At 39.1% G+C, this 27,628-nt stretch overlaps 1 protein-coding gene across 1 annotated transcript in view; it reads right to left on the bottom strand.

Moving 5' to 3' along the window:
* The window catches only part of CTTNBP2 (cortactin binding protein 2), a gene marked incomplete at its 5' end in the record, with an annotated part of 168,062 nt that overhangs the window by 46,071 nt on the left and 94,363 nt on the right, over positions 1–27,628 (bottom strand). Inside the window, 3 exon segments of the mRNA XM_014593214.2 lie at positions 17,224–17,303; positions 18,508–18,603; positions 21,490–21,765. Of these exon segments, the coding sequence (XP_014448700.1) occupies positions 17,224–17,303; positions 18,508–18,603; positions 21,490–21,765 (452 nt within the window).

Raw genomic sequence — 27,628 nt, 5'->3', positions numbered from 1 at the left:
GTTGACATTTTATAAAAAAGAATATGTATATTTTTCTTTATTATCTGACAAACACAGTTCAAGTGTATTTCATCCCTTGCAGATGTTCTGTAATTTTTTTCTATACCATTTCTAGTAGATGCTCTTTACTTTAAAATTTCCAATGTTTATTTTGCTTTTCAGTGGTTAAAATAGTAATGCATTTCATTAAGGAAATTTTGAAAAACTACAAAGAAATATAAAGAAGCAGAATAAGAGGCCTGGATTGTGACCCAGAAGTAAACACAATTCTCTCTAAGGCTGATTCACATGGGAAGGTTCCAAGCTCAGGTCTGGAAACCTTCCTGAGTACACAGGGCATGTGTGCATCCACTATTTGGGGCTGACTGAGGCTGGGGGTGGACTGTGGTGTGAAGACCCTACTAGCATTGCTGCATCTTTCTCTTCTTTTTCACTCATAGAATAAATAAACTTTTTTTTTTTTAAAAAGCCATTGATAATCTTACATATATTTCTCAAATGTAGTCTTTATTGAAAATGATGAATATGGTATTACCCTTAATTGGATTGTCACACAGTGCATGCATGCATTGAAAATCCACATTGTGCCTCACAAAGGTGTACAATTAAATGTAAATAAGAAATTATAAAATAGAAAAAATAGCCCAGAATGAAAATCACTGATAGTATCTGCACCCAGAACCAACCACTGTAAATACTTTCATGTTTCCTCTAGAGTTTTCTTTGCATAGTGTGTGCGTGTGTGTGTGTGTGTGTGTGTGTGTGTTTTAAAAATGGCAAATTATTTCTTTTATAGCTCTTGGATATTAGAGTATCTTTCTGTGATGACTTAGGTAAAAGGCAACTAAATGAAAATAATAATATATGAAATTTAGAGTTTCAAAGGAACCTAGGTAGAAGCTGATCATTCTTATTTTGTATGAAACAAAATCTGGCTAGATGATTGGTTTTCTTTTTCCACCTTTATACTGTTGCGTATGGATACCTCACCTGAGAACATGTGGAGATACAGTGTGCACTTGGCTAGAAAGACAACTGTCTTCTACACTGGACACAAGCAACACAGGTCTGGAGGAAGATGTATGGAGGGAAGTCATTCCCCACTTCTACTAGCATCCAGGATGTGCTCCCAATCCCACTGCACACACTTGGAATAAACATTCTTCTTGAAAAGGTCTTGCCAAAAAAGTACCTAAAGAGGTGAAGTTCCAACTTAACCACTACGGTTGTTGCTAGTCATGTGTGAAGTCTGAGCCAGACATCGAAGTGTTCAGCACAGCAGAGCATTCCCTCTCTTTTTAATTTGGAATGGGACAAGGTGAGGTATACATGTGTATCTTTGTGCTGTTGTCACTCTTTTTGTGTGCTCTGATGAGGTTGTCTCTAAGAAAGATCATAGGGGATGTCACATTGCAGTGAACTTCTGCGATGGCAGTAACTATGCCTTTGGTCCATCATTACAGGAAGTGCCAGATTCTGGGATATGAAAGGAAGGCTTGAGGAAATGCCCTTAGCATGCAAGGAAGAGGAAACTCCTTCCTTATCTGAGGCCATCAAGACTAAACTTTTGTCTTGCAAAGAGATGAAAATACACTTTTGGGAACTCCCAGAAAGTGGAAAAAAGCCAGGCTTGATCACAGGTGTCAGACCACAAGCTAAGGTGGGAAGTGGTACTTTCTTTAAGGAGCTCCTTGTTTTTGGAAGTGGGAATGGGTTTTAGGCTCTGAAAGACAACACATGTGGTAGCCACCAGTGTTTGGCTCTGAGTTCAAATACTATCCCATAACTGGTAAGCCTTCAAGTAAAAAGGAAATGGATGTGATTCTCATTGGGGCCAGGGTAGAAACATGTACAATGAGTAATGTGCCTGGAAGAAATAAGACAGTGGTATAGATGCCCAAGGGATGTGTGAGAGTTCTAGAAATAGAGTGAGCTAGAAGTTACCAAAATCATAATTGAAGAAAAGCCACAGAATGGACCCAGCAGAAGCCCAGGTTGCTTTCTGTGGTACTGGAGGTCTGTGAGTCAAGCAATGGTGGAGGTGCAGGCCAGGTGCAAGACTGCAACAGAAACTTTTCTCTATAGACGTTGGAGAGAAAAATATGCTAGAAAATTTAGCTGAGGATCTGCTTCAAGTTGGAGTCACAAGGCTTCAGGAGTAAACTATTATTAACAAAGATTAAATAATAATTATTATTAAAGACAATGTTCTAATTTATATTTTAAGATGAGGAAGACTGGAAGATATACAGATTGTACTTGTCATTTAAAAAGTTGCTAAATCTGTCTAACTGTGATCTCTTTCTGTCAGTCTTAAATAGAACATGATAAGCCTTTTTTGACTTAGAAAGTTTTTCTTCAGTTATGTTTTTGAAACTTCTAGTTCTACTTCTGAAGAATACCTATAAAACTTGGGTTCTGTCAGTATTACCTGTGAGGATAACTGTCTCATTATCTCACTGTTATCATAACTTTTCTACATTCTGGGAGGGTTCTTCAATTTGGTCTTACATAACACTGAAAAGATTGTTCACCATTTCACTTCTTTATTGTCTTGAGTACAACATTTATGATGCCATTGCATTTTTAGTTGGTCTTATACTTTCTTACCTCATCCATCTTCCTTCCAACACTTTTTCTTAATCTTAGTCCAGAATCTACTATGGCCTTCTTGCCCTATTTTCATAGTCTACTGCTTTGCATTCTACAGAGACTGAATATAATTTTTCAAACTTTTTTCTGGCTTCTTTAGTTGCTATGGTCTGAATGTTTGTGTTCATATGTTGTAATCCTAATTTTCAAAGGCATGATATTAGAAGGTTAGGCCTTTAAGATACTTTAGTACCCTTATAAAAGAAGTCCAAGAGAGACCAGCAGATGGCCTAATGGTTATATCACTGAACTCCCATGTCATCAATCATGGTTTGAGTCCTGGACCTGGTGACTTAAAACTTATGTTTCTGATGAGAGGTTTGATGTTAGCCTGATGGGATAAGCTTTTTAAGTAATCTCGCATTCCTCTCTTGTCAATTTTAATATTTTGCCTTTGTCTGGATTTTGCCAATCTGTCTATGATCTGTCTTGGAGAAGATCTTCTTAGATTGATTCTATGGATATTTGAATGTCTCCCTAGATTTTGAAAGTTTTCTTCCAAGATTTCATGAATTAGATAATCAATGCCCTTGTTAGTTTCTTCACCTTACGGGATACCAATTATCCAGATGTTTGGGTGCTTAATGGCATCTTGTATTTCTCGTATTCTCATTTTAGGGGGTTATTTTCTCAGTTTTTTGTTTTGTTTTGTTTTCTAGGTCAGAGGTTTTGCCTTCAACATCTGAGACTCGATCTTCTGTGTAGACTAATCTGCTTTTAATACTGTTGAGGGAGGTTCTGATTTCCTGTATTGCAGCCTTCATCTCTAACAGCTCCATTTGATCCTTTTTTATGGTGTGCATTTCCTCTTTCAGATCATGCAAGAATTTCCTCACCTCCTGGAACTCATCTCTTTTCTCCTGCATTTTCTGGAGTTCACTGACTCTCAGCTCTTGCATTTTGTTTAGTTTTGTCATTATGAATGTTCTGAATTCTCTATCAGACATTTCCATGAGTTCTACTGTACTGTCTGTGGATGATGAAGGATTGTTCTTTTCAGTTAGGGGAGAGATATTTTCTTGGTTTCTCGTATTTCTTGTGCCTCTGCAGTAGTTTCTGGTCATTCTGTTTCAAAATCTCTCCTCTACTGTATTTTGCAACGTGATATCCACAGAAAGAGATTATGAGTTCAGATGTATAAAAAGAAGTTTCTTCCTGAAAGCAGGAGGTTCAATAAGTGTTGAGGATTTCAATGACCCTAAAGGTATTCAGATGCTCAGCTTCTGTGCACGTAGGCTTGTCTAGATACTCAGTGTGTGGAGAATGAAGAGCAAAGTTGCAAAGTAAGTTTAAAAAAAAAAGCAAAAGAAAATGAAAAGAGAAAAGTTCAATAAAAAGCTAGACCAAAAAAAAAAAAAAAAGAAAAAAATTTTAAAAGGAAAAATATAAAAACTGCATAGCACCTTAACATGCCGTGTGGACATGCCAGGACAAACCTCAGATTTAAAATGGCTTCTGAAATTAGTGAGAGAAAGAAAAGGCCTGAGGTGAGAAGAAGTGGTTCAAAAATTTTAAAAAATAAAACAGAGACAGAGAGACAGAGATGGAGAGAGGACAGAGGTCACCCTATCTTGCCTGAGTGTTTCGGGATCTAGAAGATGAGGCTTAGAGCATAGCTTTAGCAGCCTTGGTCCCTCAACATGGCAGGATACACCTTAAGTTTGAAATGATTTCTGGTCTGAGTGTTCTGGGGGTCTCACTCACTAATATTCTGGGTGAATCCCTTCTTAGGTCTTTGGATGGATGGCAGGCTGACATCTATAGTTGGTGGTTGAACTTTGGGATCTAGCAATGGCTGCCAAAGAATGAATGTTTGTGTTCATATGTTGAAATAATATTCTGCTAGCCCCAAGAGGGGCTAGCAGAAGGCATGATGGTTACCTCCTTGGATTCCCAGGTAGTCAACCACACTTCAAATTCTGGACTCTATTGTTCCACAGAGTAGACAATGCCTGAGATAAACCACGGTCCTTGGAAGTGCTGCAGCCTCAACTGCCCCATCTCTATCCCTGCCCAGAGCCTATGGATAATACACATGGTAGGATGCAGGACAGTCACACGGATCATACCAACTTCACGCCTAGGTATTTCTAGGAACCACAGCCTCTAAATGTCCATGGAAGGAACTGTATTGACAGGAAGTGGAGAATAACAAAAAGCAGACACTAAGCAGTAAAGGCTAAACGCCCAATTTTCTGACTGGTATAAATCATTCTTCTTTGAATCCTCAGGAAGTTGGTGAAAGAAGGATGATAGTGTCTTCCTGTCCACTTTCCAGTAGTGCTCACACAGTGGGTCTGATATTCTAGTGCCCTAAAGAGAATAGAAAATTCTTCTAGATTCTTCCTAAATGGGGCCCCCAGTTCTATTTTTCTGTTATTGTGAAGCTGTGTTGCTTTTCAAAGTGGGAATTTACTGGAAAATTGTGTATTAGATACTGCTAGCCAGGTGCAACTTAAAGCCAGAATGCTTGAGCTCTTCAAATTAATTCCAAACTGCTATGACTTATTGGGTAGACAGTCTCTCACAAGAAATGTATTGTTTCATACCAATGAAGCAGGATACAGATTTCCAAGATTTACAGAATATTCTACCCCTGAGATTTTCAGCTAGCGTTGCTATTAGTCTTGTCTCACTTCTGAAAACAAGAGCTCTCTATTCATTACAGCCATCCTGTCAAACTGCCTCTACTTTCTAAGATTGATTTGGTTGTTATCATATAACAGCAAGAGACCCAACCTTATAGATAAGCAGCTTTCAATTTCAACACCTCATTTGTTCTCGGACTACAGATTTTTAGGAAATGCACCCAGGAAGCATTTAATTTAACATTTCATTGAAAGAACCATTCAGTAGCAGGAAGCCCTTTGTATTTACACAGTCTAGTATTATCTGTGGGAGAGTGTAAATAAATAAACGTATTAGGTAAAACAAAAACAAATGTGCAGACTTGCAAACATTCATGGATTCTAATGCATGTATGCCAATAATAGGTTTTTTTTCATTTCAGTTATTACCAATTTTCAAATGGTATTTTGTTCTATCTTATCAAAAGACATATAGTCATGCTGCTTACCACTTAAAATGTGAAAAAAAAAATTACCACTGGACCACAAAAAAAGTGAGCAAATTACTAGGGACCAGCAGTTAGCGTAATGGCTATGTTGCTGGATTCTCATGTAGTTGACCATGGTTCGAGTCCCGGACCTGGTGGCTTAAACTCACGCCAAGTGCATGTGCATGCGTGCCCAAGATCCCAAGAGGAGAATGGAGGAGAAGGGATTGCAGCGTGGCCATCCCCCCTGGGGGGTGATTTCTCGTTTTCTGTCTCTCTGTCTCTCTCTGTCTGACTGGCGAGCGAGCACATGCGCCCTATAACAAACACCTCTCAAAAAAAAAAAATCAATTACTGAGAGGAAATTACCATAACTCTCAGAGTAAACATTGCAAAGTTTCCCCCCAAAAATATACTTATGCTTTCAAATTACCATATTACTTTTCTTCAAATATCAAGATTTTAAATATAATGAATATATATGCTTCATGCTTCCACCAGAGGTCTCCAGAGACAGAAAGAGAAAAAGAGAGAGGGAGAGACTTGGGGGAGAAGAGGAGTAGTAAATATTTTAATTGTGTTCAAAGAAGACTTGTTCTTTGAAAAAGAAAACTAAATTCAACTTCTAACATCTCAGTCACCAGAATTTCTCCTTTGTAGTGTGACATTTCTGCTTATCAGTACAGGGACACTGGCCTCATTATCACAATTGGTACCAATCCCTTTTATTCTTGTGCCTCCACAGCCTATTCAGGAAGCTCATCACATGTCAATTAGTGCTTTGTGAGGCAAATGGTTCGTGGATTAAATGCAAACAAGTGACTATAACAAAGGGCCATCTATCCCTTTATTATTTCTTCCCCCACAATGTTTTTCTGCAGAATAGGCTTTATTAGAGGTCCATTACAGTCAATGTGGCACCTGTAATTTCAGATTTGAGCCTTTTTAAAGCAATAATTTCAAGTCTTTGTTCTTTGTTTTGTTTTGTTTTGTGCTTCACTTGTTATATATACTCTGAAGGAAAGCATCTATTGTCCTGAGATCGTTTTAGGGCAGCTTGTGCTGAGACTCTAACCTCCTCACAAAACAAAACAACAGCCAAAAAAAAAAAAAGGCAGAAAAAGAAAAGTGCCTTACTGAGCTAATACAATGAGGATGGCAATAGTTTAAAGTATTTTACAGCTATGAATTTCATTCCAACCTCTTTTGATACTCAATTATAAAGAACTAATTTATTTATGACTTTAGAAACATGAATAACACAGATACTGTCAATTTATTGACATCAAATTCCCCCAAACAATACTGGCATATCCAACATTTGGAATACAAAAAACTGGAATCTGGGTTTTCAGCAGTGGCTGAGGTCCCTCTTTATAGCATAAGGGAGTAATGGGAACTCTAGAGGATTACAGTTCATAAACACACAGAAATACTCATACACTATAGTATTTTTAAAAATTAGCTTATTAAAACCACAAAAGTCTTTATCAAACTTGGTTATTAATTTAAAGGTAGGTCCTCATTTGATATAGATATAACAACTCAAGTGTAATAGCTATTTTTTAAAAAATAAAACTGTAGGACGTAACTCTTGAACATAACTACTCCCTTGTCAGCCAGCCTCTCTCAGTCTAAAGCGTCCCTTCCTCTGGGCTGACACCCATCAACTGTCCAGAATCTCTGTCTACTATTGCCAGGGCAGTCAAAGATGCCATTGGTGTTGGAGCCACTACTTCTTCATACTAGGGCACTGATTTCCTTCCTCTGCTAGAATCTTACCCAAACTTGCTTCTCCTTGCCTGAAGAATATCAGTCTAGAACTGGTCTCCAGCTAATGGGATTGATAGAGCTTTTATGAGCTGTTTACAACACAATTGTTTACAACATTTTTTTCCCTAGAGATTTTTGCCCCAGGGTACATGCACTCACGAGAGAGAGAGAGAGAGAGAGAGAGAGACAGACAGACAGACAGACAGACAGACACGGTAAGAGGGAAAGTGAGAAATCAACCCCAGGGAGATGGTGAGGCTGCAATTTCTTCCCCTCCATTCTCTTCCTGGGATTTTGGGCATACATGTACATTCACCGGTGGGTATGAGTTTCAAGCCACCAGGTCTGGCACTTGAACTGTGATCATCCATGTGGGAGTCCAGTGATATAACCACTATACCATCTCTGGTCCCTACAAACATTATTTTTATGGCAAAGTAGGAAATTTATTTTGGTAATGGATGGAGAATAATTAGACTCTCCTAGTGGTGACTCTTGATTAGTGTGACATATTGAAGAATCAACAGGAAAAATCTTACGACCCTATCCCAGAGGACTCAGAGTCTTAACACTAAAGTAGTGCACAGAGTGGTATGATTTACTCAAGAATTTTTTTGATACAACAATTATTTATAGCCACTGAATTATTAAAACACAAGGTTACAAATAAGCTACTAAAAATTGAAAACAGCTGAAAGGAATATTTGGGTTAAGTTAATACAAAAAAGTTCAACTATTATAACAAAGTATTAGTGATTCACATTCAGGTTAAATATTTTGCTTATTAATGCAAGGATGGCCATTTCAAATTAACCTATATTCTTTTTAAAATTCAATGAAAGTGTTTAAAAATAATATCACTTTAAAAAACAAAAACAAAAAACCAGAAACAAAAAGCTTGATTTAAAGTCTTTATTCCATGTGTTTTCTTCTGCACAGGGATATTCTCTATTCATTCCTACCCAAGTTTCTTTATTTATCTGCTCCATGAGAGAGAGGGAACCAAAGAGAGAGTCAGGGAGAGAAAGGTACCTCCAACAGGGTCTCCATGTCATGATCCCCTCCCAGCCTCAGCCAGCCCAGGTCCCAGGAACACAAGCGGCTGCCTGGAAAAGGAAAAGAGAAAAGTAAAAAAAAAAGCTAGACCAAAAAAAAAAAAAAAAAAGAAAAAAATTTTAAAAGGTAAAATATAAAAACTGCATAGCACCTTAACATGCCGTGTGGACATGCCAGGACAAACCTCAGATTTAAAATGGCTTCTGAAATTAGTGAGAGAAAGAAAAGGCCTGAGGTGAGAAGAAGTGGTTCAAAAATTTTAAAAAATAAAACAGAGACAGAGAGACAGAGATGGAGAGAGGACAGAGGTCACCCTATCTTGCCTGAGTGTTTCGGGATCTAGAAGATGAGGCTTAGAGCATAGCTTTAGCAGCCTTGGTCCCTCAACATGGCAGGATACACCTTAAGTTTGAAATGATTTCTGGTCTGAGTGTTCTGGGGGTCTCACTCACTAATATTCTGGGTGAATCCCTTCTTAGGTCTTTGGATGGATGGCAGGCTGACATCTATAGTTGGTGGTTGAACTTTGGGATCTAGCAATGGCTGCCAAAGAATGAATGTTTGTGTTCATATGTTGAAATAATATTCTGCTAGCCCCAAGAGGGGCTAGCAGAAGGCATGATGGTTACCTCCTTGGATTCCCAGGTAGTCAACCACACTTCAAATCCTGGACTCTATTGTTCCACAGAGTAGACAATGCCTGAGATAAACCACGGTCCTTGGAAGTGCTGCAGCCTCAACTGCCCCATCTCTATCCCTGCCCAGAGCCTATGGATAATACATATGGTAGGATGCAGGACAGTCACACGGATCATACCAACTTCACGCCTAGGTATTTCTAGGAACCACAGCCTCTAAATGTCCATGGAAGGAACTGTATTGACAGGAAGTGGAGAATAACAAAAAGCAGACACTAAGCAGTAAAGGCTAAACGCCCAATTTTCTGACTGGTATAAATCATTCTTCTTTGAATCCTCAGGAAGTTGGTGAAAGAAGGATGATAGTGTCTTCCTGTCCACTTTCCAGTAGTGCTCACACAGTGGGTCTGATATTCTAGTGCCCTAAAGAGAATAGAAAATTCTTCTAGATTCTTCCTAAATGGGGCCCCCAGTTCTATTTTTCTGTTATTGTGAAGCTGTGTTGCTTTTCAAAGTGGGAATTTACTGGAAAATTGTGTATTAGATACTGCTAGCCAGGTGCAACTTAAAGCCAGAATGCTTGAGCTCTTCAAATTAATTCCAAACTGCTATGACTTATTGGGTAGACAGTCTCTCACAAGAAATGTATTGTTTCATACCAATGAAGCAGGATACAGATTTCCAAGATTTACAGAATATTCTACCCCTGAGATTTTCAGCTAGCGTTGCTATTAGTCTTGTCTCACTTCTGAAAACAAGAGCTCTCTATTCATTACAGCCATCCTGTCAAACTGCCTCTACTTTCTAAGATTGATTTGGTTGTTATCATATAACAGCAAGAGACCCAACCTTATAGATAAGCAGCTTTCAATTTCAACACCTCATTTGTTCTCGGACTACAGATTTTTAGGAAATGCACCCAGGAAGCATTTAATTTAACATTTCATTGAAAGAACCATTCAGTAGCAGGAAGCCCTTTGTATTTACACAGTCTAGTATTATCTGTGGGAGAGTGTAAATAAATAAACGTATTAGGTAAAACAAAAACAAATGTGCAGACTTGCAAACATTCATGGATTCTAATGCATGTATGCCAATAATAGGTTTTTTTTCATTTCAGTTATTACCAATTTTCAAATGGTATTTTGTTCTATCTTATCAAAAGACATATAGTCATGCTGCTTACCACTTAAAATGTGAAAAAAAAAATTACCACTGGACCACAAAAAAAGTGAGCAAATTACTAGGGACCAGCAGTTAGCGTAATGGCTATGTTGCTGGATTCTCATGTAGTTGACCATGGTTCGAGTCCCGGACCTGGTGGCTTAAACTCACGCCAAGTGCATGTGCATGCGTGCCCAAGATCCCAAGAGGAGAATGGAGGAGAAGGGATTGCAGCGTGGCCATCCCCCCTGGGGGGTGATTTCTCGTTTTCTGTCTCTCTGTCTCTCTCTGTCTGACTGGCGAGCGAGCACATGCGCCCTATAACAAACACCTCTCAAAAAAAAAAAATCAATTACTGAGAGGAAATTACCATAACTCTCAGAGTAAACATTGCAAAGTTTCCCCCCAAAAATATACTTATGCTTTCAAATTACCATATTACTTTTCTTCAAATATCAAGATTTTAAATATAATGAATATATATGCTTCATGCTTCCACCAGAGGTCTCCAGAGACAGAAAGAGAAAAAGAGAGAGGGAGAGACTTGGGGGAGAAGAGGAGTAGTAAATATTTTAATTGTGTTCAAAGAAGACTTGTTCTTTGAAAAAGAAAACTAAATTCAACTTCTAACATCTCAGTCACCAGAATTTCTCCTTTGTAGTGTGACATTTCTGCTTATCAGTACAGGGACACTGGCCTCATTATCACAATTGGTACCAATCCCTTTTATTCTTGTGCCTCCACAGCCTATTCAGGAAGCTCATCACATGTCAATTAGTGCTTTGTGAGGCAAATGGTTCGTGGATTAAATGCAAACAAGTGACTATAACAAAGGGCCATCTATCCCTTTATTATTTCTTCCCCCACAATGTTTTTCTGCAGAATAGGCTTTATTAGAGGTCCATTACAGTCAATGTGGCACCTGTAATTTCAGATTTGAGCCTTTTTAAAGCAATAATTTCAAGTCTTTGTTCTTTGTTTTGTTTTGTTTTGTGCTTCACTTGTTATATATACTCTGAAGGAAAGCATCTATTGTCCTGAGATCGTTTTAGGGCAGCTTGTGCTGAGACTCTAACCTCCTCACAAAACAAAACAACAGCCAAAAAAAAAAAAAGGCAGAAAAAGAAAAGGGCCTTACTGAGCTAATACAATGAGGATGGCAATAGTTTAAAGTATTTTACAGCTATGAATTTCATTCCAACCTCTTTTGATACTCAATTATAAAGAACTAATTTATTTATGACTTTAGAAACATGAATAACACAGATACTGTCAATTTATTGACATCAAATTCCCCCAAACAATACTGGCATATCCAACATTTGGAATACAAAAAACTGGAATCTGGGTTTTCAGCAGTGGCTGAGGTCCCTCTTTATAGCATAAGGGAGTAATGGGAACTCTAGAGGATTACAGTTCATAAACACACAGAAATACTCATACACTATAGTATTTTTAAAAATTAGCTTATTAAAACCACAAAAGTCTTTATCAAACTTGGTTATTAATTTAAAGGTAGGTCCTCATTTGATATAGATATAACAACTCAAGTGTAATAGCTATTTTTTAAAAAATAAAACTGTAGGACGTAACTCTTGAACATAACTACTCCCTTGTCAGCCAGCCTCTCTCAGTCTAAAGCGTCCCTTCCTCTGGGCTGACACCCATCAACTGTCCAGAATCTCTGTCTACTATTGCCAGGGCAGTCAAAGATGCCATTGGTGTTGGAGCCACTACTTCTTCATACTAGGGCACTGATTTCCTTCCTCTGCTAGAATCTTACCCAAACTTGCTTCTCCTTGCCTGAAGAATATCAGTCTAGAACTGGTCTCCAGCTAATGGGATTGATAGAGCTTTTATGAGCTGTTTACAACACAATTGTTTACAACATTTTTTTCCCTAGAGATTTTTGCCCTAGGGTACATGCACTCACGAGAGAGAGAGAGAGAGAGAGAGAGAGAGACAGACAGACAGACAGACAGACAGACACGGTAAGAGGGAAAGTGAGAAATCAACCCCAGGGAGATGGTGAGGCTGCAATTTCTTCCCCTCCATTCTCTTCCTGGGATTTTGGGCATACATGTACATTCACCGGTGGGTATGAGTTTCAAGCCACCAGGTCTGGCACTTGAACTGTGATCATCCATGTGGGAGTCCAGTGATATAACCACTATACCATCTCTGGTCCCTACAACATTATTTTTATGGCAAAGTAGGAAATTTATTTTGGTAATGGATGGAGAATAATTAGACTCTCCTAGTGGTGACTCTTGATTAGTGTGACATATTGAAGAATCAACAGGAAAAATCTTACGACCCTATCCCAGAGGACTCAGAGTCTTAACACTAAAGTAGTGCACAGAGTGGTATGATTTACTCAAGAATTTTTTTGATACAACAATTATTTATAGCCACTGAATTATTAAAACACAAGGTTACAAATAAGCTACTAAAAATTGAAAACAGCTGAAAGGAATATTTGGGTTAAGTTAATACAAAAAAGTTCAACTATTATAACAAAGTATTAGTGATTCACATTCAGGTTAAATATTTTGCTTATTAATGCAAGGATGGCCATTTCAAATTAACCTATATTCTTTTTAAAATTCAATGAAAGTGTTTAAAAATAATATCACTTTAAAAAACAAAAACAAAAAACCAGAAACAAAAAGCTTGATTTAAAGTCTTTATTCCATGTGTTTTCTTCTGCACAGGGATATTCTCTATTCATTCCTACCCAAGTTTCTTTATTTATCTGCTCCATGAGAGAGAGGGAACCAAAGAGAGAGTCAGGGAGAGAAAGGTACCTCCAACAGGGTCTCCATGTCATGATCCCCTCCCAGCCTCAGCCAGCCCAGGTCCCAGGAACACAAGCGGCTGCCTGGGGTCTAGTTGTTACATTACCAACTGACCCCTGTGTAAGGATCTTAACACATTCTTTCTGTATGATACATTTGCACACAGTAAAAATTGGTTACTGCAATTTTTACTTAATCATTGAGCTAGTAACTAGTATGAACTGTTACACACATGAGTACAGTAGACGCGTATGTTCAACTCCCCATTTACTCGGTGGAGAGGGGTAAATTACTTTGAATTTTGGCTTACTTACTTTTAAAATGTGAGTAACCGGTACAAATTCCTATCTCATAGGATGACTGAATGAGATAATCCACACACTTAGGATAGAGGTTAGCATGTCACAAGTGCTCAAAAAGAAGTTAGCTAGTCCTGTTTGCACATCTGTTATGCCAATTTCCAACAATATGAACACATCGCAAAGCTCTACAGCTATTTGTGGCCCTAGGGGAAGATGTGGTACTCGATAGCTCAGATTCCTCTTGTAGCTTCTTATGCTTCTTGGAATAAAATTAAGTCTTTGTCATGGACTGCAATAACCTACTTTTTGGCAATTTTTCGGACCTCACGGCCTGTCTAGACACCTTTGTATCAGACGTTCTCTTTACTCTCTACAGGGCTACCTCTTTCACTTCATGTAGTTTTCTGTGCAAATGGCACTATAGAAAGGTCTTGCCTAACAACACCAACTAAACTAGCTCTTTCTTTCTTCTACCCACTCTATCACCTTGTCTGCTTTATTTTTTCTTTGTTCTTATAGTTAGTGCTCATCATATTATGTGTGTATTTATTTATTTTCTTTTTTAGTTTGCTATAGGGTAAATGCCTTCACCAGAGAGAACAAGAAAGAGAGTGAGAATTCACCCCTCAGGAGGAATGGACATGGCACAATGCCTTCTCCTCCATTTTTCCAGAATTGTGAGCACACGCACATGTGCCCGGTGTGCTTTTTAAGCCATCAGGTCTCGGGCTTGAACAGCACAGTTAGCCATGTAGGATCCAGCCAACCTAACTTCCATGCCACCTGCTGGCCCATGTTTATCATTTTTTAAAAATCTGCCTTCTTCTTCTAGAGTGTAACATCTATGATCTCAGAGAAAGTATCTTATACATAGCTATATTCCTAAAATATTGTTGGCAGTTAGGAGACTCTCAGTACACAGTTATCTAACAACTAAATTCAATAACTAACAACATATAAAAATGCAGAACGCAAAGCCGATCCACTTAAGTGGCTCATAGAAGAAGAAATATTCACGATCATTATAATTTATTATGAGCTTCTGTCCCTACAAATTTTGAAGTAATTGGGGAAGTGCATAATTTTTATTCTTTCAAGAGTGCTTAGATTTTTTAAAGCCCTTTGTATACACTCCTAAATTGAGACTAGAACAATCATGCTATTTTAATCTCTGGTGCATTGGTCACTGGTAATCAAACTATGTTTTAAGCATTAGGAGGCATACACAGAAGTCTACTTAGAATAGTCTACAAATACAGGGACTAGTAAACAGCACAAATTTGTCAGTAAACACTAACATGCAGTTGTTATTTAGTTGCATGGTTTTTCTATTCATTTTTACCACCAAAACAGAATGAGAAGCCCTGGATTGGAATCTTGCCTGGTAAAGAGAAATTAAGAGGAGAAAGGGAGAGAAAGACACAGTTCCACCTCTGATTTTACTGAGCCTGAGGCTCACATTCCTGAAAACCAGATGGTTATACCACTAACCTTCACTTAAGCAAAGGAATGAGACCCATCTCCTTCCTGTCACACATAACCCTTAGGCATAACTTAGATGCTTTGGGAAAGGGGGATCAAATAGCAAGAAAAAAAAAGTGAAAGTATCAGGTTGGGGAGACACCACCTCTCCCACACTGTAAGGCTTTTGAATGTTTATGTGCTACTATGGGTGCTTGTACAATGTCCAGTTCCAATTCAACCTAACAAAGATCAATGGAAGAGTTTTGAATACTTCAAAACAAAATTTTACGAAAGAGGTATGTGCATGCACATGAGACAGAGACAGAGACAGAGAGAGGGAGGAAGGGAGAGAGAGAGAGAGAGAGAGAGAGAGAGAGAGAGAGAGAGAGAGAGAGAGAGAGAGAGAGAGAGAGAGAGAATCCTCCATGGGGAATGGTCATGCCACGATCTCTTCATTTCTACCTTTTTTGGGGGGCTTTTGGCACACATGCACACGCACCAGGTATATCCCTCTAGCCACCAGATCCAGAGCACCAATGGCCATGTGGAATCCAGCTCTTTTCCTGCCACGTCACAGGCTGGCTGGCCCCTTGACAACTTCTCATCAAAAGTGTAGACAAACACATCAATTTATAGTTTATGAAAACAACTTTTGTAAGAGTTATAATCTAACTCATTTATTTTCCTTAAAGGCTGTCTAAATTAAGACAGCAAGCAAAATCATTGTTTGCTTAATGCTTTATACCATTAGTATTAGTTCTGGATAGATCTTACGCACATGGACATGACGTATCAGAAACTGCATAATTTCAGCTTCATCACTTAACAGATGTATGGCTTTGAGCATATTATTTTACCTCTCTCTGCATCAGTTTCCTCATCTATAAAATGGATAAAATTATCTATCACATAGGGATGTTTTAAAAATAAATAAGATGCATAAGAGCACTTAGGAAATTGCCTCGCATGTTGTAAGTATTTAATGACAGCGAGACATTTACCTGTATTCATTTTGTATCCAGAATTTGCCACTTTCCCTTGATAATCATATTTCCCTTCCTTTTAGAAACAAACCCCCTAGTGTGAGTGGGTTCATGGTTGCCCAGCAAAAGATAACACTTCCTAGATGGTGTGAGTAAGTGTCTAAATTCTGGTCAAAAAGATACAGACAGGAATAATGGGTGTAAACCCTCTGAAAGGAAGGGGCTTGCCCTCCGAGCCTAGGATGTGGGTGTGCAAGCATAAGTGCCTTTGACCAAGCTGCACGAACAGCATGCTGGGGGATAGGGGAGCACTGAGAGAACGTGCTAAGACCCTGCAGCAGTCACCTCACCCTTCCCCCTCCCTGTACCTTTCACCTACTAGGACTTACATATTTGAGAACAATAAACACCTATCCTACTAAAGCTATAACTAATACTTCTGTTAATATGGTCAACTCAATTTTCTAACTAATACAAGTGTAATTTTCCAATTTTAAATGACAGGAGGGCCAATGGTGCCATTGGGGTGAAATGCAATGGATCAACCTCTAGGAGGTTGATCCACATGAGGTTGATCCACATGGAAGCTCCGAGTCTGTGTTTAGAGACTTTCCTGAGTATAGTGAGCATGGCACACCCATGACCTGGGCCAGCTGAGACTGGGGATGGATCGTGGCAGCCAGATCCTGTGAGGGATGCTGTCTTTGTCTCTTTCTTGCTTGCTCATGACAGAAAGAAATAAATAAAGTTTAAAAACAAAGTTCAAAGTAAGGCCACTTGATATTTATATTGATGAGGATGATTTTTTTTTTCCAATGAGAGAGAGAGTGGAAGAGGAGATCGTGTTTTCCATAGGGTCTCACCAAGCAGTGCTCCTCCTTCCCCAGCCTCTGAGTTAGCCAGGATTACAGGTGTGAACTGCCATATCTAGTGTGTTTAGGTTGACCTAGGATCCAAACCTGGGCCTTCCATGTGGCTCCAGCATTGCACCATGCTGCCCTACCACCTGTGCCACCATAGCTGGGCCTGAGGATTATTTATCTGATGCCAATTCCTTGTGAAGAGAAGAAAATTCCCTCCAGCCTACATTATAACACTTCACAAGTCATAGGAGGTGTTTGGGTCCAGACAATGGACACCTGGATATCAATGTCTGAAATTCAGAGTAAGTGACGGGCAGCCTGCCAATGAGGGAGCTCAGGGGGAAGGCAATAGAGTCAGAGCATAGGGCACAGGGTGGGCAGAGGCTTGCACTCTTGTAAGCACAAAAACGGGCCACTCGCTATTCTAGTGGCAGGTCTGGGAAGTGTAGGCCTGCACTTGGCAGTGTCCACCTACCAGCCTGAGGTAGTTCTGCAGCATCTGAAGAGGGATCATGGATGCGTATGTCACACTACTGAGGCAGCCTTCTCGAGGACCTGTGAGAAATAAATGTTCAGAAGGAAAACTGGCTCTTCCTTCTAAAATATAAGTGATCAAAACACAACAGAATCTATCATAAAATAAAATATGCTTGTGACTTATGAAGGCAGAGCTGATGTTTGGTCAGGAAGTACCAGTGAGCCTTTGCTATTGTGAAAATATTGTCACACTTTGTACTGGCTGGTAAACAGTCACTGCTCCTGGCCTTCCAATAGCTCCCCAGCTGTCCCTTCCACCCCCTCTAGGAAACCCACTCGCCTCCCAGCAACCACAGCTGCAGCCTCCAGACCCCAGCCCCAACACTGGCTCTAAGTGCTGAGTTCAGTGTCTTACCAGTTTTAAGCAAAGGTTACCATATGTAATCCCAACGCTCAGAAAGTTTCAGCCTCAGCCAACATTAATACATAATCTGAGGTCTCTTTTTAGGTCCATTCCCCCCACTCCCATCCCAAGTTCTACCATTCTCTCTCAGTACATTGTTTAGGTCTAAAGGAATCTTCTAGAATGAACTTTTACCCTTTACAAAAAGAAGAAAAAGATAATTCAAAACTTCAGTAAGAATAGTTCAAATGTTAAAATAAAATCTTAAGAGGTGAGACTGAATATTTTAAGATACCATTTCCAAGGATGGAAAAACCATCATGAAATCAGCAGACTCTTAGAATCATGGGCTGAGCAAGAAACTAAGTATTCCTAGACTTCTTATTAGTGGCATAACCTTAGTCAATCTGAGTCTCAAGTGCCTGGTGTATAAAATGGCGATAAACAGAAATACATGTCCATTGGGTTGGGAGTGGATTATATGATGTCATACCTGAATCATGCTATAGCACCTAGCAGTTGTTCACTAAAAACTAACCTATAGCATTATGAAAATCCTATCAGAAATCCATTGTACTTGACAGCAAGAAAGGCACTTCTAACACTTTTTCTATCACTTTCTCAACAGCAAGTCAGTTTGGCCTCTGGTTTGTTTACAAGAAGGGATGTAATTGGAATGCAAGAATCAGCACTCAGGAAAGACGTCATTGCAGGTGTCAGAAAATCATGGCTTTTGATTTTTACTCCTTTAAAAAGAATTTAACTACTTCGTACTGGGGGTCACATGCTTGCATCCTGAAGATTCAGTACAAAACATGCAGGCTTGAGAACTGATTCTGTGAGCCAGGCAGGAGGCAAGATGTCTTTCAACATTCTTACCTGACAGGAGCACAGTCACCTGCTCTGCCTTGTTCTTCCTCACGAAGTCCCATGGGGCCTGGCTGAAGGTCTGACCAGCTGACCACGGCACATTTCCTAGTTCCAAACAATGACATCAAGTGTCAAGGGCAGTTTAAAAGTCATTTTTCTCCTGAAGGTAAACATATGCTTTCCTCTATGAGAACCCTAAGGAGAGTCCAGAGTCTAAATTATCAAAGGCATGTATAGAACATGAAAAGGGCACACAAGAGGTTAACTCCTTCGTAATTTTGCTTTGGAAGGTCAAAAGGAAGACCTGCAATCTGCTGACCTCAACAGTCTTTAGGAGGTGTTGAGAGAGGTACCTATAGAGCAAAAATACTGTTCAATCAAGTATTTCTAGAGTTAAATTCTCAGGAGCAAACCTAATTATAACCTAAACTGTTTCCTGGTTCTTTCAATGACTGCTTCTTAAAGCCCAGAGACTTTAGTTGAGATATAAGATACCTTATGTTCAGGTCCCTGCATCACTTTTCAGCAAAATTTTAGATTCTACCCTTAAAACAACAACAACAACAACCAGAAAATTTTGGGTGCTCAGAATAAGGCGAGCCTTCTCACAGTCTGGGTACTCTTGCTCCCCCTGGCTCACAAAGAGTCCCATTTCATAGCAGTCTTCTCTAAGGAAAGAATGGTCATAAGTATGTGCTTATTTCTCTTTCTGCAGATCTATTTTTTATTTTGTTTAAAGGCAGGTTCTCACTATATTGTAATTCTTCTGTCTCAGCCTCCTGACCAGCTGGATCTACAGGTGAGTACCATCATAACCAGCTTTTAGGATGGGCCAGGGAATTGAACACAGGCCTCCATGTGGCCTCAGCCTGTGTAACATCAGCACCTACCAGCTAGCACCACGGCAGCTGGGTCTCCATGGATCGATTCTTAAATATCTACTTCCAGCATTATCCCATACACACACAGACCCACCTACAACTCCATTTATCTGCTGGCCTGACATTCCTTTAATCTAGTTTATAGATCCAGCAAAATCACTTACATACATACATTAATGACAATATCATAATGACCAATTATCAAGTGGCTACAGTCAAGCACTAATCTAAATCCTTTACCCATAAAACTCAAAGATTTTTAGATCTGAAATGCTGGCAGGATGCTCTCTACCTCTGGGGATAAGCATGAACACTAGAACAGTCCATCAAGCCTTAGCATCTGCTGTCCACAGAGGTAAAGTTATCCAGGTTGGTGACTGTCCATATATGCCTTTGCCAGTTCCCAGGTTAGCTGGGTAAGGAATCATGGAGGACGACTTCCTTCTACAATGGTCCTGCTGACTTGATCAGAATCCTAGGCAGAATCATAATTTGAGTGATACTCTGTTGTGTCAGCAAAATATGTTCTTAAGATTCATGAGGGGAACCAGCAGTTAGCGTAATGGCTATGCCGCTGGACTACCACGTAGTCGACTGCGGTTCGTGTCCCGGACCCGGTGGCTTAAAACTCACGCCGGGCGGCGTGACCATCCCCCCTGGGGGGTGATTTCTCGCTTTCTGTCTCTATGTCTCTCTCTGTCTGTCTGGCGAGCGCACGCACCCTATAGCAAAAATCTCTCAAAAAAAAAAAAAAAGATTCATTTATGGCTTGTTTTCTTCATGGAGTTATTTAATTACATAAGAACAATTTCATTAAAATAACAATAATTTGAAAGATTATGCCAAAGATCCATGAAACTAAGTTAGTGATGAATGATTTACTCTAAAAACTGGTGGTAACGTAAGTTTTGGTGAAAAGCTAGTATATATGAGTGACCAGAATAAAACACTTTCTGATTTAATAAGCTGATACATGAATACATTCATAGGTAAAAACCCACTTTTCCCTCAACCTCGACCACTCTTTTGCAAGGTGGTACTGTTGAAAGTGTACAAGCTTTCCTGTCGCACGGACTGCAATTTGAATTCTCACTGCTTTGCTCATTTACTATGTGACCTCAGGAAAGTCACTGAGTACCTGAGCTGTCTGTAAAATGAAATTGTCATAATAATGGTTTATGAAGTACCCAGCACAGTCCTTGTGAAGAAGGCTTCCCATACATGTAGTTCTCCCGTGCCAAGAAAGAACAAACTAAGCAGGAATGAATAACATTAATAGAGCATTGAATAAGATCAGGAGAAAGCAAATCTTATCTTCTTTTGTAGAGGTTTTTGTCTTACAGCATATGTACTTGCTAGAGAGACAGACAGACAGAGACAGTGAGAGGGAAAGTGAGAAATCACCCCCCAGAGGGATGACTACACCATAATCACTTTTCCTCTGTTCTCCCCCCCAGGATTTTGGGCACACATGTATACATGCCCAACATGAGTTTTAAGCCACCAGGTCCAGAATTCAAACCGCAGTTGGTCATATGGGAGTCCAGTGACATAACTGCCACACCATCTGCTGGCCCCTAAATCTTATCTTTATGATAAGTTCTTTGGAGTCTGCTTTGTGGTGTCCATCAAGTAGAAATAACCAGTTATTATCCCAACTCATGCCACAAGGAGTTTTCAGCATGTCTTCCTTAAGGTGCTTCCTCCATTTCTAGACTTCATTAGGACACCTGGCCTGAAGGTAAGGGGTTAATGCACTACAGTAAACCTTGCAGAGCCTAAAACAAATTTGGAGCTGGGAGAACTTGTGCATTAGCAGGTAGCTGCAGGGTAGACGGTTTACATTTATTTAGAACAGCAAGCACAATCACAAAGCCACATCAAGGGCTTTTATGTTATTTACTCTCTGAATGTTATCTGAAGCATAAAAGCATTTTTATATTAACAAGCAACATTATATAATGGCATATGAATCCTTAAGTTTTTCAGCACTGGCAGCTGCCACAAGTGAGCTTTGAATGGGCTTAATCAATAAAGTAAATACCAGGTTATGAAACCCACAAACAAAGCTAGAAATTCAACTTTGACTTTATTGTAGAATGGCTGATACCTAGTGAGATGGATCGTACACTGCTTGCTCCGAGGCCGACACTGGAGTCAGTGGTGTTATTAAATGTCATGTCTTCCAGACTCCACCATCCATCAGAAAAGATTGCTTGGAAATGATTTGTCAGAGCTTGACTCACTGCTTTTGAAAAATCATCCCATGATGTCTGTTTGCGGATATTTAAAGCACATACTGTGTTTTCACATTCAAAGTCATCAGAACCATAGTTGCCTGGTTGAATCTCCCCCACTGAAATCCTTAAGGGTATTTTAAGAGCATCTGTTAAAAGAATAAAAGAATAAAAAGCTAAAAAATAACAACAAACTCCCCCAGCAAAACTATTATATAAAATAAGCAGATGTGAACATTTTAAAAATAAGAGGATAGTGTTCCTATTTTCCTATATTGGCATTAACTCGGGTCTCCCCATCGCTTCACAATTTCTTCGTAAGCAGGCTGCATGAACTGTTTATTTTTCCTTTTATCTTTGACCTTTTCTACTTCATTGACTCCCTTCAGCAAGTCTCAAGTTCTTCAAAAACAAAAACAACAACTGAGAAAAATGAGATTCATATCTTGACCCGGAATTCCCTCTTGTCTTCTTCCTTACTTTCATAAAGAATGTCATGAATGAGGCAGGTTTTGTAAGTCAGTGTGCTTAGGATAGTGGCCTGACAATCATAGAGCCTCAAAATCCAGCTATATGTGGGTAAATTGCCTCGCTCTATCTATGCATGACTATCTATTTCCTGACAACCTATTTCATGATTCTTACTAAGAATCACTTGTTTTGTTCTCACATCTTCTATGTATTGAACTCATTACTATAATTAGTGAATTAAGTATTCCACAGATGGATGAAGTATGAATTACTGTTATTATTAAAACGAAGTTGACTGGGACCAGCAGTTAACGTAATGGCTATGTCACTGGACTCCTATATAGTCAACTGTAGTTCGTGTCCCAGACCCGGTGGCTTAAAACTCACGCCGGACGCGTGTGTGTGCATGCTCAAGATCCCACAAGGAGAACAGAGGAGAAGGGACTGCGTTGTGGCCATCTGCCCTGGGGTGTGATTTCTCGCTTTCTGTCTCTCTGTCTGTCTGGTGAGCGCATGTGCCCTATAGCAAAAACCTCTCAAAAACAAATAAACAAACAAAAACAAGTTGACTACTTTAGAAGCACTTAAAAAGGAAGATAGAAATGTAACTTAATGATATACAGAAGGAATTAGAAAAAATGTAATAATCTCCAGATAGATACTGCCTTTAGTTTGTATCACAGAAGTGCTTAAGTACTCAAACACTAGAAATAATAGATGATGTATGAAAGGTTTCGTTTGTACAAACAAAAAGATGTAGAACTTCAATCAGCAGAACTGTACTAAAATCCTCCAGCTTAAGGTTGGTAAAAAAAAAAAAAAAACAAACAAAAATAAAAAACTTTGTATGCTTTCCAATTAATTTGTTGAAAATATGTATTTTTATGACCCCCATTTTTTTCTTCTCTTTTTTTTTGTCACAGAATACATGCACTCACCAGAAAAACAGAGAGAGACAAGAGAAGGAAAGGGAAAAAGCACCCCGAATGGGGCATACTCATACCACAATCCCTTTTCCTCCATTTTTCCATCTTGCCAGAATTGGGTCATGCACACGCATGTGTCCAGCATGTTTCCTGTCAGCCATGTGGGATCCAGCTTCCTTAATCACTAGGCTATGGGGACAGCCCTTTTGATCGTCTTAAACTGGTTTTTTCCACTAACTAACCAACTGCTGGATTATTTTCCAATGGTTGATTCTTGGCTAGCTAACACATCATCAGCATCTGACACAAGTGATTTCTCTCTGCTCCTTGATCTATGCATACTATACCATATGTCCTCATGCTTCATTGGTTGCTCTTTCTTTAATGTTGCCGCTTTGCTATTCCTTCCACTCTTCTGAGACTTCTTAATGATAGTGTTTCAGGGTTCTTTTGTCTTATATTTCCTGGGTTCACTCTCTGGTGATCTCATCTCATCTCATTCAGCTTTTCAGTATCAATGACAGATAGACATTGAGTTTCAAATGTATACATCCAGCTTATATTCACTTCTATCAATCCTACTAACATGACTTTTCCACATGACTATCCTAACAGACATCTCAAATTCATACACCTGAAATCTTCATTAGCAAAAATATTCTTCATTCACAGCCTTCTCTTTGCCAGGCAATGGCCACTCCATCCTGCCAGTTGCACAAGCTGAACAGCTCAGAATTATCTAAGAAGCCCCTGTCTCTGACTTCACATTCAACCCATTAGGAAGTTCTGTTGACTATAGCCAGCTAGATCTAGAACCCTAGTACTTCTTACTGCCTCATCTGCTATAATCCTAAATTGGGCTAATGTTAGTATCTCCCAACTGGAATACAACATCCAGGTCCTGACAGGTAGGTATCCTTGACTCTGTGACTCTGTAAAATTTATTCTCAACAAAGCACCCAGTGATGCTGTTAAAATGTACATGCAACCTGTCTCTTCTATGGCTACCTTAAGTCCTACCATAGCATTTTTTAAAAGTATTTAATTTTATTGATTATTATTATTTTTAACTTGGTCAGAGAGAGAGAAAGGGAAAATGAGAAAGCAAGCCAGCAGGTCTGGGACTTGAATCCCAGTTGGCCACATGGGAGTCTAGGGCCTTAACTGCTGTGCCTTTAGTTCCAACAATATCAGGCCCCATCCCTTCCTTTAACTTCTCTGACGTGTTTTCCTACTTTTCTTCCTTTGCTCATTCTAACCCTGTCACTGTGACTTGCCATTCCTCAGACATACCAGTACTCCTCAGGACTCTGTCCACTCGATGTCTTGCCTTGATAGTTCTTACCTGAGCTATCCGCCTCGCTTCCCTCCTCTATCTCCGTCAAGTCTTTGCTTTACTGTCTCATCAGCGAGGCTACTTTGGCCACTGTTGTAAAAAAAACTTAAACTCAACCTCATATTTCTGATCCCCCTTAGTTGTTTTTTCTACAGTGGATCTCACCAGCTTACAATCCACATAATGAATTATTTCTTATATTCATTGTTCATTTTCCATTTAACATTAGCCTATAAGCTTCATGATGATAAAAATTCTCTGACTTACTCCAAGTAACTAGAATAGTGACTAGCACATACAAAAGTAGCTCAATAAAATATTGCTGAATAAATGAATAAAGAGTGGAATTCTAAAATAGTTTTTCTCTACTGCTACTCTATATTATTTCTTGCTTAAAATAATTAGCTTCTGCATAGAAAACCACATGAAATATGTTTCCCTGTTATCAATAACTCCTTATTTGCCAAAAGCAACTGACATTTTTAAAAAAATTTTTAACCCTTGCAGCCTACCTAAGCAATTTGATATTATTGCATTAGTGTTGACCCATGAACAACATAGATTTAAATTGCCTGGTTTCACTACTGCATGATTTTTTTTTCAATAAATATATTGAAAAATGTAGTACAGTATTATAGATTTTTCTTCCTTATGATTTTCTTACTTACATTTTCTTCTCTCCAGTTTAATTAACTGTAAGAATACAGCATGAAATACATATAACATATAAAATGATGAGACCAGCAGATAGCATAATGGTTACATCCCTGGACTCCCACATAGTAGACCACAGTTTTAGTCCCAAACCCGGCAGCTTAAAACTCATGTCGTGCATGTGTGCATGTGTGTCCAAAATCTCAAGAAGAGACTGGAGGAGAAGGGATTGTGGTGTGGCCATCCCCCCTGGGGGGATGATTTCTCACTTTCTGTCTATCTCTCTCTGTGTATCTCTGGAGAGCACATGTGCCCTATAGCGAAAATATCTTTTTAAAAAAAGTTAATTTACTGTTTATGCTATAGACAAGATTTCCAGTCAACAATAGGCTATTTATATTTATGTTTTGGAGGGAATCAAAAGTTATATGAAGAGGCTGCTTGTGACGTGGTGGTTAAGGTGGCTAGATCCCACATGGCTGCATGGTTCAAGTCCTGAACCCAGCGATTTGAAAACCCACTGGGTCATGTGCAGGCAAGTCCAAAATACCAAAAGCAACAGGTTCGCCTTTGCCTCCAGCTATGCTGTTGGTTAATCTAAAATGGCGTTATTTACTTTCTCGATCCAGTCCCTCAATTCTCCTGCAGAAGCTCTGACTTACTTTCCCCAAGCATGATTTTATATCCATGGCTTCATTTAGGGAATACAACAAATATTGGTTTGGACTTATATTTTAAATTTTTTACAAAGATAATTTTATATTATGTATTTTTAAATAATAGACCTTTCTATTCAACATTTTCAAAAATGAATGTATGGTGACATATATATGTGGATAACATATATTTTAATGTGCTACCTGGTACTTCACAATATGAATTTTGTGAAGTTTATTCTATTTGTCAATTCTCAGATAGATTTCCCCTCTGATGCTTCCCACTGTCTGCTATTATACACGGTGCTGCAACAAACACCCTCACATGTCTCCTAGTACACGTGAAAAGACATTTCTAGCCATGTGCTCAGAGGAGGAGAGTGCTTGATGAATAAATGAAGGTAAATGGGTGTCTTGGTGCTCCTTAGGCATATTCCGCTCTTCTGTACTTACTCTCTGCAGTGCATCTGCAGTTACAGATTCTACCATCAGCTTTATGGAAGCAACTGTACAGTTTACATGCCTATCTGTCTTTTTTAGGTCTCTCAGATTGCCAGAACCACATGTCTTAGAGAAACTTTAAGAAATTATCAAATATTTTAACCTCAGACATCTGAGTAATTATTATCCCCTATTAACAAATGAGCAAACTATGGTCAAAAAGGGGTAAAAGGGTAAGAGGCCTGACATTACACCAACCTCAATGAAAGGTACCGAGACACTGCTGTCTTGGTGCAGTTTCCTTTGCCCTGAGTCATGCTAACTAAAATTTCTGTAAGATGTGTAAGCTAGTATAAGATATGTACTTAAAAATCTTGCCAACATGCCCAAGGTAGAAATGACACTTGGATTCTTCACATCAGTCTTTTATTTTTAATTTTTTAAAAGTTTTCTTTTGCCCTAGGGCTTATGTACTCATTGAACAGAGATAGAGATAGTGAGAGGAAAAGTGAGAAATCACCCATTCCCCCCAAGGGAATGACCACCCCACAATCCCTTCTCCTCCATTCTTCTCTTGGTATTTTGGGCATGCACGCACACTCACCCAGTGTGATTTTAAAGTCACCAGGTATAGGACTCGAACTGCGATCAGCCATGTGGGAGTCCAGTGTCTTAACCACTATGCCACCTGCTGGCTCCCAGTCTTTTATTTATTAAAGTCTTCCTTCATTCCCACTTTTAGATTTTTCTACTTGACTCCTCATTATATACTATTTTCCTATATACCATGCTGGTCCAACTCTTGACATGTAATTAAAACTTTTTGATGCTATATCTGTTTCTAGACTCTCTGTGGTTTGGTTTTTCCCATACAGAGCTCCCTACATGATCCCAAAACACCAGTTGAATCATTTTACATCCTATATCAAGAATCTCATTACCTCTTTGCCTATTATATAAAATAAAAACTACTGAAACTAGTATTTAATTGCTTAAAACATCATTTGCCCTATACCACCTAATTCCCTTACCTTTACCTCAGCCAGGCTAATACACTTTTTTTTTCACATTTAACAATCCATAGCTACCTATATTTATTCCTTCTCTCACTTACTGAATGTTTAAAGAAAATAAGAAATTAAGTAAATGATAGCACTTACATTCCATTAATTTTAAGGCCAACTGAAAATTTTCTGTGTTCATTAGGTTCAATTCTTGTATATGAAAAGCTGAAAGGTGGGACCAGCAGATGGGATAATATTTATGTCACTAGACTCCCATGTAGTCAACCGTGGTTTGAGTCCCAGACCTGGTGGCTTAAAACTCTTGTGGGGCAGCTGTGTATATGTGTCCTAATTCCCAAGAATGGAGGAGAAGGGACTACAACATTGCCATCCCCCTGAGGGGTGATTTCTCACTTTCTGTCTCTTTCTTTGTCTCTGGTAAACTCATGCACCTATAGCAAAAATCTCTTAAAAAAAAAAAATGGTATGGGAACCAGCCGTTAGCGTAATGGCTGGGGTTGTGG

This window comes from Tupaia chinensis, unplaced genomic scaffold, assembly GCF_000334495.1.
Source record: "Tupaia chinensis unplaced genomic scaffold, TupChi_1.0 Scaffold139935_1, whole genome shotgun sequence".
Lineage (NCBI taxonomy): Eukaryota > Metazoa > Chordata > Mammalia > Scandentia > Tupaiidae > Tupaia > Tupaia belangeri.
Note: the sequence above shows the minus strand (reverse complement) of the source record. Positions and strands in the feature narration are given on the sequence as shown.